Source organism: Dendrobates tinctorius, unplaced genomic scaffold, assembly GCF_039654945.1.
Source record: "Dendrobates tinctorius isolate UK_male_01 unplaced genomic scaffold, ASM3965494v1 ptg000163l, whole genome shotgun sequence".
NCBI lineage: Eukaryota > Metazoa > Chordata > Amphibia > Anura > Dendrobatidae > Dendrobates > Dendrobates tinctorius.
Window position 1 is genome coordinate 13,633,757 of NW_027361830.1, and position 20,317 is coordinate 13,654,073.

Consider the following 20,317-nt stretch of genomic DNA (forward strand, 5'->3'; position numbering starts at 1 on the left):
ATGTCTACATGCCTAAATGCACTGAGTTGCCGCCATGTGATTGGCTGATTAGAAATTAAGTCTTAACACACAGTTGGACAGGTGTACCTAATAAAGTGGCCAGTGAGTGTATATACACTCACTGGCCACTTTATTAGGTACACCATGCTAGTAACGGGTTGGACCCCCTTTTGCCTTCAGAACTGCCTCAATTCTTCGTGGCAGAGATTCAACAAGGTGCTGGAAGCATTCCTCAGAGATTTTGGACCATATTGACATGATGGCATCACACAGTTGGCGCAGATTTGTCGGCTGCACATCCCTGATGCGAATCTCCCGTTCCACCACATCCCAAAGATGCTCTATTGGATTGAGATCTGGTGACTGAGGAGGCCATTTGAGTACAGTGAACTCATTGTCATGTTCAAGAAACCAATCTGAGATGATTCGAGCTTTATGACATGGCGCATTATCCTGCTGAAAGTAGCCATCAGATGTTGGGTACATTGTGGTCATAAAGGGATGGACATGGTCAGCAACAATACTCAGGTAGGCTGTGGCGTTGCAACGATGCTCAATTGGTACCAAGGGGCCCAAAGAGTGCCAAGAAAAAATTCCCCACACCATGACACCACCACCACCAGCCTGAACCGTTGATACAAGGCTGGATGGATCCATGCTTTCATGTTGTTTACGCCAAATTCTGACCCTACCATCCGAATGTCGCAGCAGAAATCGAGACTCATCAGACCAGGCAACGTTTTTCCAATCTTCTACTGTCCAATTTCGATGAGCTTGTGCAAATTGTAGCCTCAGTTTCCTGTTCTTAGCTGAGAGGAGTGGTACCCAGTGTGGTCTTCTGCTGCTGTAGCCCATCTGCCTCAAAGTTCGACGCACTGTGCGTTCAGAGATGCTCTTCTGCCTACCTTGGTAGTAACGGGTGGCAATTTGAGTCACTGTTGCCTTTCTATCAGCTCGAACCAGTATGCCCATTCTCCTCTGACCTCTGGCATCAACATGGCATTTCCGCCCACAGAACTGCCGCTCACTGGATTTTTTTTCTTTTTCGGACCATTCTCTGTAAACCCTAGAGATGGTTGTGCGTGAAAATCCCAGTAGATCAGCAGTTTCTGAAATACTCAGACCAGCCCTTCTGGCACCAACAATCATGCCACGTTCAAAGGCACTCAAATCACCTTTCTTCCCCATACTGATGCTCGGTTTGAACTGCAGGAGATTGTCTTGACCATGTCTACATGCCTAAATGCACTGAGTTGCCGCCATGTGATTGGCTGATTAGAAATTAAGTCTTAACACACAGTTGGACAGGTGTACCTAATAAAGTGGCCAGTGAGTGTATATATATATATATATATATATAATATATACACACACACACACTATGACTCATCTCGGCTAAGATAAAGCCTAGCTCCTCAGGCTACATTCACACTATGGGCGTAGCCAGGATCAAACCTGGGGGGGGGGGGGGGGGCAGAATCTCATACTGTTCCGCAGAATTTCATGCTGCACACCTCAGCTGCTGCAGAACCTCATACTTCACACCCCTACACTTGAAAATAAAGCCTGCACCTTAAGAAGATGTGGTGATGAATGCAGTCTATTTATTTCAACTATCAGTTGATGTTACTGAAGACGAGCAATGCCTGTCCTGGGCGTCCTTTTGGGCAGCTATGAGGTGTACCTGACTGGTGCTAAAAAAAAGGAGTGTTAGTCTGTGTGCTATCCGGCTTTCATTCTTTTTGGTACAGATATGATATGGATACAGATATGGATAAATGGATATATAGATAGAGCAGATTTCTAATCTGCTTTTGCTATTGAAAACATTATCTATGAGCTCAAAAACCTTTCAGGTGATGCGGTTTTTTAAAAAGCTGATCTGCTTTTGCAACTGAAAAACATATCCTCAAAAAACGCAGGAAAAACGCTGTGTGTGAATGTAGCCTTAGATCAGGAATAGAACAGCCATTTATAGGACATTTCATAACTTTCCCAAATTCCTAGGAAAAAATATTCAGCATATTCTGCATTGAACTACTGTACCCAATTTATTATATATTTTAGGAGTCGGAGTCGGTCCATTTTATTCCGACTCCACAGCCCTGGTTTAAACCACATAAACTGCTCACAGAAGCATGAGCAACATCAACCTGGCATTTTTATGCTAAAAAGTAGCTCCTGGTGCACTTTGATGAAATAATACTGTTTTCACCAATTAAATCAATGTAATGCCATGCCTGGAATGAAGACTAGAGAGGATTAGACTTCCCCACACTATAATCCCAGGAGTAAGACAGGTGGATGTTTCCTTGTGAAGGCCTCTTCATGACTTGCCCATGTGGTCTCTAGATGGAAAATGAAGACTGGAATGGAGGTGTATCCTTAATTGACATACGTATTTATTCTTATTGTAGATAAATCCATTGTATATCAAGGTTATGTAAACACTTGTATATAAAAAGTGTTCCCCAAGGGTAAGAAAAAGGAGTCTGCTTTCTTTTTTCTTGGAAACATCTGCGTGTCTGTCCATGTGCAGAATCTAAGGTTACAGCTTCAGTTATTTCAGTGCCACGGTTGAACATATAGTTGATCACCTGCACAACATCAGAGTAGATAGACAGAGTTTAAAAACTAGTATTCAGCTTCTCTTGTCCCATGATAATAATTTTATTTATATAGCTCCAACATATTACACAGCACCTTACAATTAAGGCCTGTTTCACACATCCGTTTTTCTGCTCATTCTAAATTTGCTAAAATGGCGGAAAACGGATCCGCAGGCGGATTGAAAGAAACAGGTGGCACTGGACCTCTGATGCTGTGAGTTTTTTTAAAGTGCTACTTTCCCCATAATTCACCTGAATATACCCATATAACACGTAATGCTTTTCCCATAACAACCCATTAAATATGATACTATACTGCATACAGATGCTGTACATCCATGAGCAACTCAGCCGGACAAATTACAAGTTGACCTGGGATCTTAGTGAACCATGTTTCTGTGCAATTTCACTATTCTACTTTACTGGCTTTGACGGGATGATGTTGGATATTAGGGATAGTAGTCCGGTAGCTCTGGCTGATGGGATAATGTGGGATATTATAGTGAATGTGGCTATGTGGAGTGGGCGGGGCTCTACACTCTGCTTTATATATATAACGATGTGGGATATTAGGGGTGGTAGTCCGGTGGCTCTGGCTGACGGGATGATGTGGGATATTAGGGGTAGTAGTCCAGCGGCTGTGACGGGATGATGTGGGATATTAGGGGTAGTTGTCCTGTGGCTATGGCTGACGGGATGATGTGGGATATTAGGGGTAGTAGTCCGGTGGCTCTGGCTGACGGGATGATGTGGGATATTAGGGGTAGTAGTCCGGTGGCTCTGGCTGACGGGATGATGTGGAATATTAAGGGTAGTAGTCCAGCGGCTGTGACGAGATGATGTGGGATATTAGGGGTAGTTGTCCGGTGGCTATGGCTGACGGGATGATGTGCATTTACACCGGATGATGCTAAATGACCGCCAATGATCAGCAGCTGGTTTGCAGACTGTTTAATAGCCTGTTTAGACTGGCGGACTGCAATTCTGATGGGTATGGAGCGATCTGTTATTATTATTTTTTATTATTATAGCGCCATTTATTCCATGGCGCGTTACATGCGTAGAGGGGTATACATAATAAAAACAAGTGACAGTATTCTTCAACAGTACAAGTCACGACTGGTACAGGAGGAGAGAGGACCCTGCCCGCGAGGGTTCACAGTGTACAAATGTTATAGATTGTTCTTTGTGCATAGGTCTCTGCAGCACACGTCCTGTTTACACTGGGCAATGTGCTGCCTAGAAGTAAGAACCTTTTGGCAAACCAAAAGATCATTTGACCCGACTAAGGAACATTTTGCTCATTCATCGGGTGATTGGCAGCTTCTCTACACTGCAGAATTATGGTGAATTGAGCTTTACTAGGAACACTAACTCACGACAATCATGTAGTGTGAATGCACCCATTCAGATTACGAAGGAATGTTCTGTATTTCATTACCATTGTAATATTTATCCTTTTAATTCTAGGTCTTACAGAGGCATGGCCTGTGTGTCTTCATAACCTTCTAATATAATGTGCCTGTCTTTGTAGCTTGGGATTATATTTGTTGAATATTCTATGGATCCATGTTTGCTCTTGATTAAGCATGTGCTTTTGTGTGGATGATATACTTATATATGAAGTCATGTATGTTGCCTAACTGTAACAGATGTAAAAGGAATGTGAATGTTCATCTTTACACATTAGTTTGTATTCAGATCAATAATCTCCGTCATAATGCAAATGATCGATAATCTATATTATTCTAGCATGTTATAGATTAATGTGTCTTTCAATTGAAATTCAGGTTTGGAATGTAAAATGCCATTGGCATTTCTGTACATAGGAAAAGGAAATTTACACCATTGTGTTTGAGTAAATTTATCTTGCTGATTACCGATTCATTTTTAGACTTTATTTATTTTAGTCGGTAAATGTAATTTATTTTGAGTCGTAAACATGGCATTTCATTTTCCTTCTTCCATTCTGTGCACTGTTTGAGCACTGCTTTGCTTACAGTAACATGAAGTAGCTGGGAGAATTATGATGACTGTCTGTGCAAAATCTAGAAGTGATGGAAGCAGGGTGTCATCTCGTTCTTAATAGAGCCACTTTTTATGATAAGGATATGATAAGCAAATAAGCAATGGTGGTGATCTATTGGAAGGTTAGACTGTCGGCAGAAAGAGTTTGTTCATCTCCATCGTCTTCAAATGATAGCGCCGTCAACAATGAAATAAGACGGATGGTTTATTGCTATTTGGGGTAATATAAGCAGGCTCGCTTTGGTACTGTAGCAATAGCAATGCGTTTCCATCCCAGCAGTCAACTAATGTCACTTAGACTTTTTTCCTCTCATCTGTTTTCAGCTGCAAGAGCCTAACACTGATCGACAATTGATTGAGACATCACCGGTTCTAAAGAAGCTGACAAAATTTGAAGACGCGATTGGAGTTAATTTTACACACATACGACTCCTGGCTCGAGCGTTCACCTTGAGAACAGTGGGATTTAACCATTTGACCTTGTAAGCAAAGAATCTGATCTCTTTATCGGTCATCCGGCTGAGACATAAAGAGCAAGTACCAATTTTTTTTTGTGTTGAGAACAGTGAAAAATAGTCAGTATAAACATGGATAGGACGTGCAGCAAATCACGGACAGAGTGGAGGATGGGATAAAGTGTACCTGCCAGTGAGATATGTGTATATTTTGTAAAGGTTTCAATCCGGTTCAGACTTATTAAAGGTTATAAACTATTATTTTCGAGCCACCTTAACTCTCTACATTTAAATTGCTTACCCACAAAATATTTCGTCAATTTTGATTTAAAGATATGTTTTTATCATTAAAGTGAGACATGTTGGACAACCCCCTAATAATTTCCAAAGTTTGCTGTAGAAATAAAAAAAGAAATCTATACTTTCCTCCCTAACTGGCACCACTTGTCCGCTCTGAGCTGCCGGTCACCCGCCAGTGTCAGGAGGTTGACAATACCATAAGACTGCTGCATACTTCACCATTCTGTCTGAGCAGAAATATAGTGTTTCTTATGCCTGGACATACTTGTGAAGGCTACAGCCGGACATCCGTCGCTGGCTGGCGGCAGTGATCACTTGACATTGTTTTCTCATGATGCAGAGCCTGTCCGAGAGGTTAAGTATGAATTTTTTCTTATCTACGCAGAACACGGGCAATTAAGAAGGGGCTGTCTTTAGTGGAGGATCCCGTTGAGCTGTAGAACTAATATGGGGTTGGACGGTTTGGCAGTCACAAATGTCTGGAGCCCCAATGCACAGTGGACTGTAGATATTAGCCTAATGTGTATAGGGGGCTTTAGAGTTTACTTTCTAAGATTGTGTTTTTAAAGTGAACCTGACAGCTGATACATGCTACCCGATCCACAGGCCACATGGATCCGACCCTGGCTGAATGAACTCAGCCAGATATGTTTGACTCTGATATGCTGCAGCATTTTAGGTGAAAGCATGCTTTAATAGGCACTGGAGACGAGTCGGGCAGGTGGGTCCCTGGCAGCTCTTCCCCTCCCATTGCCCTGGATTGACAGGTCTCTCCCTGCATGCGAGTACCTGTCACTCCATGGTAGTGAGTGTGGAACTGCCATTGGGGACCTGCCTGGCCAACAAGTCTCCAGTGTGGCTTGGTATCTGGCTGCTTCTAAAATATGTTTTTCACTGAAATGCCGCAGTGCTCCAGAGTAGAATATATCTGACTGAAAACATACAGCCAATACCTGATACATGCTGCTTTTGGGTCGGCGGCATGCATCAGCTGTTAGGTTCCCTTTAACAATAGCCTACAGTAGCATTGTTTGCAGGCTGAGTCTCTAACACCACCTTGATCCTCTCAGCTAGTATTTTCCTATCCATGGCATCTCCCCTCGCCTCCTCCATATTTTGCTTAATAATAAAGTTGTAACTTGAAATCTAAGAAAAAGTCAGTCTGCACATTAGTTAAACTTTCTTTTAGGTGAACCTTCGACCAAGTCTGAGGTCCAGAGCACTCTGGAAGAGCTTTTCATCCAGGATATCTCTGTACTTGGCCGCATTCATGTTTCCTTCAATGGCAACCAGTCGTCCTGTCCCTGCAGCTGAAAAACACCCCCCATAGCATGATGCTGCCACCACCATGTTTCACTGTTGGGATTGTATTGGGCAAGTGATGAGCAGTGCCTGGTTTTCTCCACACATACCGCTTAGAATTATCACCAAAAAGTTCTATCTTTATCTCATCAGACCAAAGAATCTTTTTTCTCATAGTCTAGGAGTCCTTCATGTGTTTTTTAGCAAACTGTGTGCGGGCTTTCATATGTCTGGCACTGAGGAGAGGCTTCCGTCGGGCCACACTTCCACAAAGGCCCGACTGTTGGAGGGCTGCAGTGATAGTTAACTTTGTGGAACTTTCTCCCATCTTCCTACTGCATCTGTGTGGCTCAGTGGATAGCACTGCAGCCTTGCAGCACTGGAGTCCTGGTTTCGAATCCCACCAGTGACAACATCTGCAAGAAATTTGTATGTTCTCCCTGTGTTTGCGTGGGTTTCCTCCGGGTACTCCAGTTTCCTCCCACATTCCAAAAGACATACAGTTAAGGAATTTAGATTAGCGCTATATAAAAATTAAAAGAAAAGATTATTATCTTATTATTGTGAGGGGTTCGTCTTTACCTCTCTCACCAAGGTTCTCCCTCGATTGCTCAGTTTGGCTGGAAGGTCTAGGAAGACTTCTGGTGGTCCCAAACTTCTTCCATTTAAGGATTATGAAGGCCACAGTGCTCTTAGGAACCTTGAGTACTGCAGAAACTCTTTTGTAACTTTGGCCAGATCTGTGTCTTGCCACAATACGGTCTCTGAGCTCCTTGGCCAGTTCCTTTGACCTCATGATTCTCATTTGGTCTGACACACACTGAGCGATCTTGCATAGACAGGTGTGTTCCTTTACAAATCAAGTCCCATCAGTTTAATTAAACACAGCTGGACTCCAATGAAGGAATAGATCCATCTCAAGGAGGATCACAAGGAAATGGTCAGCATGTGACTTAAATATGAGTGTCTGAGCAAAGGGTCTGAATACTTATGACCATGTGATTTGTTTTTCTTTTTTAATAAATTTTCAAGAATTTCTGCATTTCGTTTTTTTCAGTCAAGATGGGGTGCAGAGTGTACATTAATGAGAAAAAAATGAACTTTTTTGAATTTACCAAATAGCTGCAATGAAACAAAGAGTGAAAAATTTAAAGGGGTCTTAATACTTTCCGTACCCACTGTGTGCGTGTATATATATATATATATATATATATATATATATATATATATATATGCATAATATATATGTGTATACATTTCTCTGTATATACGCTATATACTCACATACATATATATAGATACACAGTTATTATGTGTATATAGTTACGTGTGTGTGTATGTATACATATATATATATATTTATATACAGTATAATGATATAATGTACATATATACAGTATTATGTACTAAATATACATATAGATGTGGTGGGAACATATCATCTTGACCTAAGCTTGTCAAACATTAAACCTACCAAATACAAGTCAGGAAAAAAAATCCAAGAGCAGATAAAGGGTTATCTTTGGGATTACATAGTGTCAAGCATCTCTACTAGTGCTCAAACTTTAATACATCATCTACTAAGATGTAGTCCCTGAACATGAAGCCAGACTTCCATTTTCAGTAGCGTTGATTGTCTAGCCTGAGATACATTCCTAAAAACACTGAGCGGCTTCTCCTGACTTCTCTATACAGATGCATGCTCAGCACGGCAGACTGTGTACGTCTATTAACAAAATGTAAGATCAGGGGATACAACTTGTCTTGAGGGGGAACAAAAAAATGGCATGTTGAAATTCTTCATGTCCGGGCCTTGTGCACAGTCACCCTAACACCCCCGTTCTCTGTCTGCTGTTCACATATCTGATTCCGTTTTCCATCTATGGATATACAAGAAAATTGATGGCTTAAGCTTGGAATAGTTTAGGGAATTTGCAGAACGGCATGATGTAGGAGCTGTGGTGCCAGACAACTCCGGTCATCATCCACTTGTCACCTGAGGCTTTTAATAATAAAAACTGTTCCTGACCTAATTTTCCACAATAGCGATGCTCAGTCTGTGCCAGCTTTTTCATGTAATGTGATAATTTCATGCAGAGAGACAGGTCCTATATAGCTCTTTCTGGCTAATTTTAGGCCACGCGGCACTGACCCAGCTCTACTAAGATCGACATGCTCAAGTTTATGTTGTAGGAACCATTCAATGAATGTTGTAAAAATGTGTATGTCTTTATTCAATCTGCTCCTCACCGAGTGATTATCGATCTCCGGATATCAAGGCTTGTTTCTTTTCTCTCCAGAGGCCACAACCAGAGGATGGAATTCCTGGGTGACTCTATAATGCAGCTGGTAGCCTCCGAATATTTATTCATACATTTCCCTGGTCATCACGAGGGCCACTTAACGGTGAGAAGCACATAAATCACGCTCCGAGAAGGCAGGCATCACAGGCGGAGCCGGGCATTTAGTGAATTATTCTGCCATTGATGGATAACTAGGTAGTCCGTCACCCTGGCTCCTTGCAGGAGATTTGTGGGGCTTTAAGAAAAATGTTGCAATGGCATCGCGTAGTGATTTATGAGCTTGAAGCCTCATGCGGTCTTTGTTTCTTCAGTTTGACGAATCAATAATGTAATCAGTGATAAGCCTTGTATGCTCATGGTGGCACCGGTGCTTGTTTCACAGATAGGAGCATTATGGCTCTTTTGTGTAGCTGATTCATACCGGGGTAGTGGCCTGTTTGCATGCTGCTAACTTAATTAAAGTTACTGATTGTAACCGTCAAAAGTAATGAAGGCTTTTCATTTTGTTTTCCTCCAGATCTGGAGGCATAGTGGGCTACCCAGGCTTGTGTGGGCGCTATTTCTGACATTGTCCTCGGGTTTTCCGAATCCTTTTTTAATCTTCAATAAAGTCCTGATTATAATATCAGGCTATTTCATGGTCTTACTGCCCCGCACCTTGAGGAACCGCAGGATATATTGTGATCAGGCTCTGCTGACCTTCTACATGTGTGATACGGTGCTCGTTATATGCAAAAAAAAAGGTCCAATCTAAATTGTTTAAGTATAAAGTATCAAAGTAAAATGACCCCTTCCAGTAAGTACAGGTCTAGGAGGGAATTCATGTCACATGTGGTATCTGTGGGAGTTCAGTGGTACTATTTCTGTTCTGTAACCCATGGTCAAAAACTAGGCAACAGACAATACTCCATTGTAAAGTGCAAGAATATGTTGGCACCATATAAATAACATTTATTTTTCTTCCATTTTAGACATGTTTTTTTCCTGTAAGGCATTTTATTTTGCTTCTATTGGATTTAATCTGCAACTATTTTCTGTACTGAAATTACTCAACAAATAGACAATTTGTTTTCGCCACATTAGAGACATGTTTTCCCATTTAAAACAATTGGAAGCTTCTTTTAAGCAGCTTTTCATGTGAAATTTTGCTGCAGTTTGAGCTACTGCTGGTCCACTCACAGATCAGCCAGACTTATTGGTTCAGATCTATGTGCGGTGACAGACCGTGGCTTCCAGGTGAAATCTGTACCTTATTAATGAATGACATGTTGTTTATTTAAAGAGAATCTCACCTGATTTTTTTCCACCCCATCTGAGAGCAGCACAACATCACAACAGTGACTCTTGATTCCAGCAATGCGTCATTTACTTTACTGGGGTATGTAGTCTGCTATAGATCTAGCAGTTCTCTGAATGCTGAGTTCTGTGTAACCCCGCCCACACTACTGATTGGCAGCTTTCTGTGTACACTTTGCTTCGTCAGAAAGCTGCCAATCAGTGGTGGGGGTGTGGTTGGACCACATGACAGCAAGTCTACTATTCCTCTATTAATAACCTCCTGCTGATAAACCACTAATTTTAGAAAAAACTACATTACGCAGCCCAGTAAGTGACACATCGTTGGAATCAGAGTCTCTGCTCTTACATTATACTGCTCTAAGAATAGGTAACAAAACCTTGGTGACAGATTTTCAAAGTACATTTTAAATCTGCAGTGGCCATAAGAACGGCAATGTAAATTTCCCATTCCCAAACAGTTTGTCAGCCGTTTTTATGTAGGCAATATATGTGTGAACATGTAACATAAGCCTTGTGTTTGTATTTTTTATGTAATACATAGAGATTAGAAATATTTTCTGTATTAGTAAAATTCAGGCCCTTAACATATGTAATCAGCTCAGAATGCCGACTCGAAAGCTGGACTTTGGTCTGTCTAGAAACTCTGCTAAGATGGCAGCTGCAATTGAATCTTTCCTTCCTAGTGCACGGACTTAATGCAATCATAAGGAAGTTGTGCTCTGTTAATGAGGCATGGCGAGCCGTAATAGCACATGCAACACAAACAAATCTCTCTGCGCCCTGGTTATTATGTCGAAGAGGAGAATAGAAAAAGTCCACGGTCCTGCTCTTCCAAACACCAATGACAAACATGTTTTGAAGCAAATTGTTGTTATTTTTAACTCTAATTTACTGCCACTCCGGGCGCAGAAGTGGCGGTTCGCCTAATTATAGGCGCTTTCCTTAAACACTCCATCTTGTCACACAGCCAGAGATTATTGGATGTAGCCATTAGAAAAAGACATTTTCAGTCCGAGCCGTTACAAAACATCATTTTTATTCTTATTTTCTAGATTCACACTTCGTTTTTTTCTAAGACCAAACACATCGGTGTCCCAGCCACACACATAACTTTCTTGTAGATTTTTATATACAATAAACAAGTCTTCCAACTCGTCTTCCCACCTTTCCATTCTGCACACATGACTAGTGTGGTGTTATTTATTGCAAAGAATACGAATTTCTAGTGTTCTGAGCAAGGTACGTTGCATATAACAGATGTATGTTTCCTATGTTGTTTAGTTTGTTTTTTTATTAGAAATTCATACATTTGGGCAGCACGGTGGCTTAGTGGTTACCACTGCAGCCTTGTAGCGCTGGGGTCCTGGGTTCAAATCCCACCAAGGACAACATCTGCAAGGAGTTTGTGTGTTCTCCCCGTGTTTGCCTGGGTTTCCTCCTGGGTACTCCGGTTTCCACCCACACTCTAACAAGTCATCAGGGTTAAAGTTGTGGACAACCTCTTTAATAATCAATTAAAGACGTGACTGTCTAACCAGCATGGGTGGAGAAATTGCAGAAAGAAATACTTATTTATATCAAACTTCCCCCAGTATTAAGGGGTTAACAATCCTCTCTTTAGCCTTGGTCAATGGGGAATGGGTTTTGTTTCTCACAATGAACAATGCTGCTATTGTCTTACCAGCGCCACTCGAGTTTTTGTGACTGATTTTACATATGCTACCTTCCTAGAGTGGGATTAGTTGAAATTCCTCTGGCTCCGAGGCTCATTTTGATGGACACAATGGGCATAGTAAGGCATTGTTACATTGGAATTCACGATTATCCCAATCTGAAGAATTAAAAATGTGACTCCAATGTGCACAATAGCAATAAGGCTGCTGTGAAATGCCATGAAACCAAGCCCTCGTCCTTTCATGTTCCATCTAAATGTTTGCTACACAAAAGGCAATTTAATGGAGACTGCCCCAGTCCAGCTTGTGATTCCTACTGTCGGCCTAGTGCTCTTGTTTATTAGGGAGCCGCTTTGCTCGGGGAGCGTGTGAGACATTCCGATTTCTCTCCTTCCGCTAGAACATAGGCTTTCTGCAGGATTATATTGTTGTTGCACAGGAGGCTGACCTTGTCATCCACAAGGACTGCGTATTGGGATTAGCCCGCAATAGTGACAAAATAACCAGCCTGTGGCCTTGTGATGTGCCGTGAATTTATGTATGGGAGGGAAATGAGACATAGCTATTTATTGCTATGTGATAGTACTATTGGATGGTCTTTTCTGGGGATTTCAGATAGATAGATAAAAAAACATATTTGACAATATGATTTGATAGGCTGTGTTACAGTTCCCGTTAGCATTGAGAACCATTTTAGCTGAACCATGCCTCCTTATGGCAATCACCGTGAGAGCTGGACTGTCTGGAAATTATTCTGCATTGTTCCTTACCATTTTTGCATTATATGATAATAAGGCAACGTTCACACATTCAGTATTTGGTCCGTATTTCACATCAGTATTTGTAAGCCAAAACCACTTCTGGTTTTGGCTTACAAATAGGAAAGGGTTCTCTACAGTCAAGCAGTCAGAATGTGGAATGCCGACCACAAGAGGTAGTAATGGCAGACACTGTAACAGCTTTTATTCAAGGGCTGGATGATTTCTTCAGTACACATGACATTGTGGGTTATAGAGAATTTGGTGACAAAATTCGCAATTGATGGAGAAAGGTTGAGCTTGATGGACCTCGGTCTTTTCTCAACCTTTGTAACTACTGACCAAATACTGAATGAGAGAAGTGGCCATATAATTGGATTATTTGATATTTTAAGATTAGATTATTTTATATTTTAAGACCGTTTGAATAAAACTTGTCCCTAAGAACATTTTTGATGGCATATTTCTAAAGAGGAGGCTTTGGGATCCTCTTATTTTAGTCATCCATGTATTGATGTTATATATGTGCCTCTTATGCATGGTCTATATGATGACGTGTATACAGCAGAACAGTAAGGTGCCATGATTGACTCCACCTGACAGTGTTAAAATCTACACCTTAGATGGGTTGTGCGTCTTGTTGTCATGTGCCAAGTCGACGTGTCTGGCTTCACTCAGTTTCACTCCATCGTCAATGCCGGGGAACAGTGCACCGCTTACTGTTACGATTCAGCAGACTGTACTCACATAGTGACTGCAGACTTTTGCCCCAAACAGGACATCTACTTTATATTACACTCAGGACATAGCCGTGTCCATTTTGCCGACTCAATACTAATTAAGATACAGTTGTAATGGTAGTTTTCCTATTAGTAGTGGCCATAAGCCAGCTATATGTCTGGGTCTATTAGGTAGTCCCAATCCTAAAAATGTTCACACAAGTCTTACCCATATGTACCCATACCCTTTATGTACATATGGTATATATGTCCAACAGACACTTATCTGTTCTGAAAAAATGATCGAATGGTTGAAGTAGGGCTGTTCTCAGTTTTTTTGCAAGGATTTCTTCCTCCACTGGTAGTTGCTTTAGCACAGCATTTTTTATTTTCACAAGGGTAACAGGAGAGAATGGACTGTACAGTTTAGCACTTTACAATTGAGTATTGTCTGTTGCCTAATTTTTGACTAAGGGTTACAGAAATAGTACCACTGACTTCCCGCAGAAACCATATGTGACATGAATTCTCTCCTAGACCTGTACTTACTGGAAGGTGTCATTTTACTTTATACTTAAACAATTTAGATTGGACCTTTTTTTTCATAAAATGAGCACCATATCACACATGTAGAAGGTTAGCAGAGTCTGATCACAATATAACCTGTGGTTCCTCAAGGTACGGGGCAGTAAGCCCATGAAATAGCCTGATATTATAATCAGGACTTTTTTGAAAATTAAACAAGGACTCAGAAAACCCGAGGACAATGTCAGAAATAGCTCCCACACAAGCCAAGGTAGCCCACTATGCCTCCAGATCTTGAGGAAAACAAATTGAAAAGCTTTCATTACTTTTGACGGTTACAATACACATGTATTAATGCATGAGAACTGTCAGTTTTATACTGTCAGAATGCCTGTTAGACCCCGCTGCTGGCTGAGTCTAGCAAGTCACCGTAGATGGAATCATTTGAGCTCTGGCTGCCATGACAACCCTTGGCATTCCATGATCATGCCACGGGAGTGCCAGAAGGGTGAGAGAAGAAGCTCACTCCTTCTCACAAACTTCTAAATGCCACGATTGCTATTGATCGCGGCCTCTAGAAGATAACACAGCCAATCAGGTCCCAATGACGTCTCCGGTTAGAGCTATTGCTCCTCACTGGAATCACGCGCTTGCTGGACTCTGGTGGTCTCGAGGACTGCAAGACTGACAACCAAAGAGAAACGTTGGTGCTGAACACAGTTTATTTACCGTCCGGCGGTCGTGAAAGGGTATAGAGGGAGCCCCCACACTCTTGTTAGCCATCTAGATGCAATAGTCACTATTGATAGCAGCATCCAAGGGACTAAATGGCCATGGTCGATTTTAACACCAATTGTAGGTGATACAGCGGGATCTCCACTATAATGTACAGCTGACAGCTGCTGCATTTTTACCCATCAGTGTATGCTATTCTCTTATATCTCCGGTCAGTGAAAATACATATTGGTAGTCACTTAGGATTTAAGACAGCGCCGTCTGCTGTCTGATCAACACTGTCATTCCCCAGAATAAGCCTGCTGCTGTTGTATACTCGAACGTCCACCACCAATCTTCTCCTTCCAGTGATGTCATGGTGCCTCTTTGTAGAAAGTCTCCGTTCTGAATGGGGAGCTCTAACAGTTCTTTTTCAGAACTAAATGTATATCTTTGACGTATTTTGTTCCAATCAAAGCTGTGCTATGTACAGAATTGTATATGCCGTGATGCATGGACGTGATGCACATGGATAAAGTACATGTGATGAACAAGTGAGGCACGTCGGAGGTCTAGAAGCAATATTATCCTGAACTGTAATTACCGAATCCTGTCAAACATGACTGACACTGCCAAGATCTGTAAAAGAAAGTTCTTATTATTCACAATGAGCATTTATCTTTCATGAAACATTGGGTGCCCTAATCTGTCTGAAAAACCTTCAGAGTGACAGTTTGAGAAGAACAGATTTAATAAAGGAATGGCTTTAGAAATAATGAGAGATCTATGCTGGTGAAGAAGTTTTCAGCAAAATTCTGAGTCAGTCAGCAATGCAGAAATGAAACCAGAAAGTGTTCATCAATTAGGGAAAATGCTAATACGTTAAAATCCCATGATGGTCTTGTTAGTTCCTTTGTTTAGTTTTGGCTGGGGCTAAGGAATATGCTTGAGTTATGAAGACGCATACCTACTCTAAGGAACACTAAAAGCTGATCTTAAGTGGTCTCATTTTTTACTATGTCAGGATTTTGGATTGCGTTGCCCTGTTTTTATGTCCCCTCATTATCTCCGTCTCTGTGTATCTTGCAGCTGCTGCGTAGCTCGCTGGTGAACAACAGGACGCAGGCCAAGGTAGCAGAAGAGCTGGGGATGCAAGAGTTTGCCATCGCAAATGATAAAACCAAGAGGCCTGTGGCTCTCAGGACCAAAACCTTGGCTGACCTGCTGGAATGTACGTAACTAGGAGAACGCTCCCAAATCTGGAGTGTGGGTAATTGAGCTGAGGATGGATCCTATTGTCTGGGAACGCTTTGGTTGCACACTGTACTAGCTACCAGGGCTTTTATTCATATGGTTTGGCATTCTGCTATTGTGGGTAAACCAATATTCTAATTGTTTTTATTTAAAACCCTGTTTAATACTGCAGCCTTAGATTGGAATGGTATGGTGTCAGCTGGAGCAATGGCTGTTTCTGGGTGCCAATGATACACAGGGTCCACTCCTGAGCCCCCCATTGTTCCATTTTCAATGACCGCAGTTTGGTGGAGTTTGAGTTGAGCCATGTTCCAGCATTCACTCAGCTGATCCATCCATTGCATCACTCCATGCTCACCTCCTCTGTTACTCCCATAGACTTTGAATGGAGCAGTAGGGCGCATGCTTACCCATCGCTCCATTCAAACTCTTCCTCCCTGTGGTTAACATTGGGACAGTGCAGTTCAGAACCACTTTTATGAATGTCAGTGGTGGTAATAGCGATCAGGCATGCATTCTTCCTGGGAAATCCCCCTCAAAGGATTATTTCCACCTCCAGGATCCTATCTAAATATGTAGTAGGTGTAATAATAATATTACCAAATACCTCCAATTAGAAATGTAGTATAGTTATTTTGATAAGCTGTGTTGCTTACCCCTTGTGTAGGGCATTACAGTAGCTTAGGTATCCATGGTTACAATGACTCATATAGCGACAATTAGTTGTAAGTGGTCCTAACTTACATCCTAGCTACTGCAGCGCCCTGCACATGGGGTAAGCAACATGGCTAATCAGAAAAACTATTCTACATTTCTAATTGGAGGTATTTGCTATTATCACTATTACACCTACTACATTGGGATAAGATATTAAACATGGAAATACCCCTTTACTACATTAGGCATATAGGTACGTCTAAGGTTGGCTCCCCCCCTGTTTGCTGCAGGCTTCGACGCTGAGCCCACAATTTTTCCGGCACATGTCAGCTGATTTTGAATCGCGATCCACCTGCAGCTGTTAACATGTTAAATACCGCTGTCAATCTCTGACAGCAGCATTTAACATGCTTGTGTCAGAAGCGCATCACTAATCCCGCCCATCGGGACCGCAGATCACCGATGGGTTGGCATGAGAACCCGAGGTCTTCAGCAGACCCCCTGTGGTTGTCGTGACCGGATAGCTATGAGCGCCGTCCGCTGGCCCAGCGGTCGGCGCTCATAGCAAGTGAGCTACATAGTCCTGGAGCCCTGCTCTGTGTAGCACAAGCAATCGGATGACCGCAGAAATATATAAAAGTTCAAATCACCCCCCATTCGCTCCATTCAAAATAAAACAGTAAAAAAAAATATATAGATACACATATATGATATCGCCGCGCTTAGAATCGCCCGATCTATCAATATATCAGAAGAATTAATCTGATCGGTAAACGGCGTAACAAGGGGGAAAAAAATCAAACCGCCAGAATTAAAAAAAAAAAAAAAAATTTTGTTGCTGCAACATTGCATTAAAATGCAATAATGGCTGATCAAAAGATCGTATCTACACCAAAATGGTATTAATTAAAACATCAGGTCGGCGCGCAAAAAATAAGCTCTCACCCAGCCCCAGATCGTGAAAAATGGAGACGAAAAGTGTCTTGGAAAATGGCGACTTTTTTTTTTTTTCAGAAACGTTGATTTTTTTTTCACCACTTTAAGAAAGAACTTTGACATGTTTGGTGTCTACGAACTCATAATGACCTGGAGAATTATAATGACAGGTCAGTTTTAGCATATAGTGAACATGGTAAAAAAGAAACAAAACAAAAAAAATGTGGAATGCACTTTTTTTTTTTGCAATTTCAGCGCACTTAGAATTTATTCCCCATTTTCCAGTATACTATAAAGCAAAACTAATGTCATTCAAAAGTACAACTCACCCCACAACAAAACAAGCCCTCACATGGCCATATTGGTGTAAAAATAAAAAAAAATATGGCTCTGGGAAGAAGGGAAGCAAGAAACGGAAACGGAAAAACCCAAGGTGGTGGAGGGGTTAAATATTACATACTTGTCTCACAACCTAAAAACTCATTTATCTCTTCAGTCCACCCCATAATCCTTCTTTGCTTCATGCCATGTGCACAAGTTGAGGAAGGTAAGATACACTGAATTGTTTTGTGATCAGAAGTACCAAGGGTCAAGCTGGCCGTCCGGATTAGATAGCTGTTGGCTGACCATTCCCCCATACACAGGAACGCTCCGCTCTCTGTAAGAAAACGATTCCTCTGGAAGCAGCTCATCTCCACGCCAAACAAAAGGCTTTCTCTACTACATACAATTCAACAGGCCAAATCCTTCTCTCCCCTGACATCATCTGTCAGGATAATGGCGGTGGGCCCGCTTACACATTAGCGGGTCAGCTGACTCTTATCTATTTATCTAATGTGTATGGGGGTCTTTAGTTACATTTATATTACAGTTTTGTTACAAAAGTGCTGAAAAACACCACCGTTATAGTGCGGATATAACAAATAAAACACAGCACATTTTGGTCCTAATTCATTAAGCATTTGTCGCCAATTTTCTCATAATTGTGTGTAAATATTGTGAATTTTGGAGCATTTATTCCAGTCCAGGGCAGTTCCAACATTTTTAAAAGGGGTATGAGCTTAGCCTGAAAAGGCGCTGCCAAGCATGGCCACCAAATGAAATCCTAGTTTTCGCCCCTTTTTTAGCAGACACTAGCATTGGCTGGATGGTATTTCCTCCGGTGGAGCACAGAAGCTGAAATCTGCACCTCTTACTTCATCACACCGGTCATCAGGACTGCTGTGCAAAACACCAGTCTTCACAAATGAAGGTCTTTGACTGCAACATGTGAATACAGCTTTTACATAGCTTCTGTAATTATATACCCGATATCTTCACTGCTTTACTTTTCCTATGACCGGTATAAATGTCAAGAAGGAAAAGATGTTACCAGGGATTTCCCTTCTCACACAATACAGTGATGTTATGTAATTACCTCCCCCCCAAATTCAAAGTATCTATGAGTGTATAATTTATATGTTATGTAAAAGGGAATCTGTCAGCAGGCTTGTGTCATCTGGGCGCGGCATGATGTTGGGGTAGAGAGTCTGATTACAGCAATGCATCACTTTATTGGCTGTAATCTGTCATTTTGCTACAATCGCTGTTTTCTCTCCCGCAGATCTAGCAGTGCTCAGAATAGTGAGCCCTGTATAGCCCGCCCCACACCACTGATTGGCAACTGTCTGTGTTCACTGTATATTGACAGAAAGCTGCTAATCAGTGGTGGAGGCGGGGTCACACAGAGCAGGTGACTAGAGGCACGAGACACCTAGTCCTCTAGTGATAATCTCCTGCTGATAAAACACTGATTTTATTGAAACAGATACACTGCAAGTGACACGTCACTGGAATCGGGCTCTCGGCTCCTACATCATGCTGCTCATAGATTACATATCAGACCGATTCCCTTTAAGAAAATAACATCAAAAGTGACTACATTTTTTCTTTTACACACTCTAAGCACCCCACATCTCAGCCTAATATATCCCTTTGGATACGACGTGGGTTAGGAATGCGAGCAGTGTAAACCAATATCAGACCTGAAGAACTAATGTGTTATAAATAGTAGAAGTGAATGTAATAGAATTGTATTCTTGTTTTTAATCTTTTAAACTGTTACTTTAAATGGTATCCATAGTATTAATAAAAACGTAAAAATAATAGTAAAATGAGCTAGAAGACTGGAAACGCACTTTGTTTTCTGCATTTGTTACATTTACAGCAAAGCACATCAGAGACACCAGCATGATTTCGTTGACGCCATGAATTGTTTTCCGGATTGTAATGACTTCTCCTCCTTTGTACCAGATTGAGTTGATTTGGTTAGATCATCCAGATAACAGCTGGAGGACAGGATGGAGTTCTGCTTCCGTCCCTTTCTCCAATGCTTGTGAGCACGTACTGCGTTCTGGAGGTGCCCTGTCTTTGTTCCAAATCTAATAGAAAAGCTTCCGTACAGCCCACATGCTTTCTAGAAATTGGGCAGCCCGCATTTTGAAGTGCAGCGCCGGTGAACATTAGGCCACATATTTTATTAATATTTGATCACGTCCAGTACATTCCATCAAATGGCTTCAGGACAATCCTAGTAATGCATCTTTAATGTTGTTTTATGCGTCTGTTTCCTTGGCCCTGTGCAGCTAATTATTTGATAGATTAGTTTGAGCTGCAGCGTCTTGACCATATTTGGGGTGAGTGGGATATTGCAGCCATGTGGAGCAGACTTATGAAAAGCTAATGTAATCTTCTTGTAGAAGGGCGCAGCATTATCTCGAGGTCTGCGATTGTGTGTTAGGTGGGC

At 41.6% G+C, this 20,317-nt stretch overlaps 1 protein-coding gene across 3 annotated transcripts in view; it reads left to right on the forward strand.

Moving 5' to 3' along the window:
- Positions 1-20,317, forward strand: part of DROSHA (drosha ribonuclease III) — a 316,847-nt gene that overhangs the window by 290,149 nt on the left and 6,381 nt on the right. For all 3 annotated transcript variants that reach the window (XM_073550200.1, XM_073550202.1, XM_073550201.1), the window contains 3 exons: positions 4,962-5,119; positions 8,995-9,100; positions 15,775-15,916. In XM_073550200.1, coding sequence (XP_073406301.1) covers positions 4,962-5,119; positions 8,995-9,100; positions 15,775-15,916 — 406 coding nt within the window. The remainder of the gene's footprint in view (positions 1-4,961; positions 5,120-8,994; positions 9,101-15,774; positions 15,917-20,317) is intronic.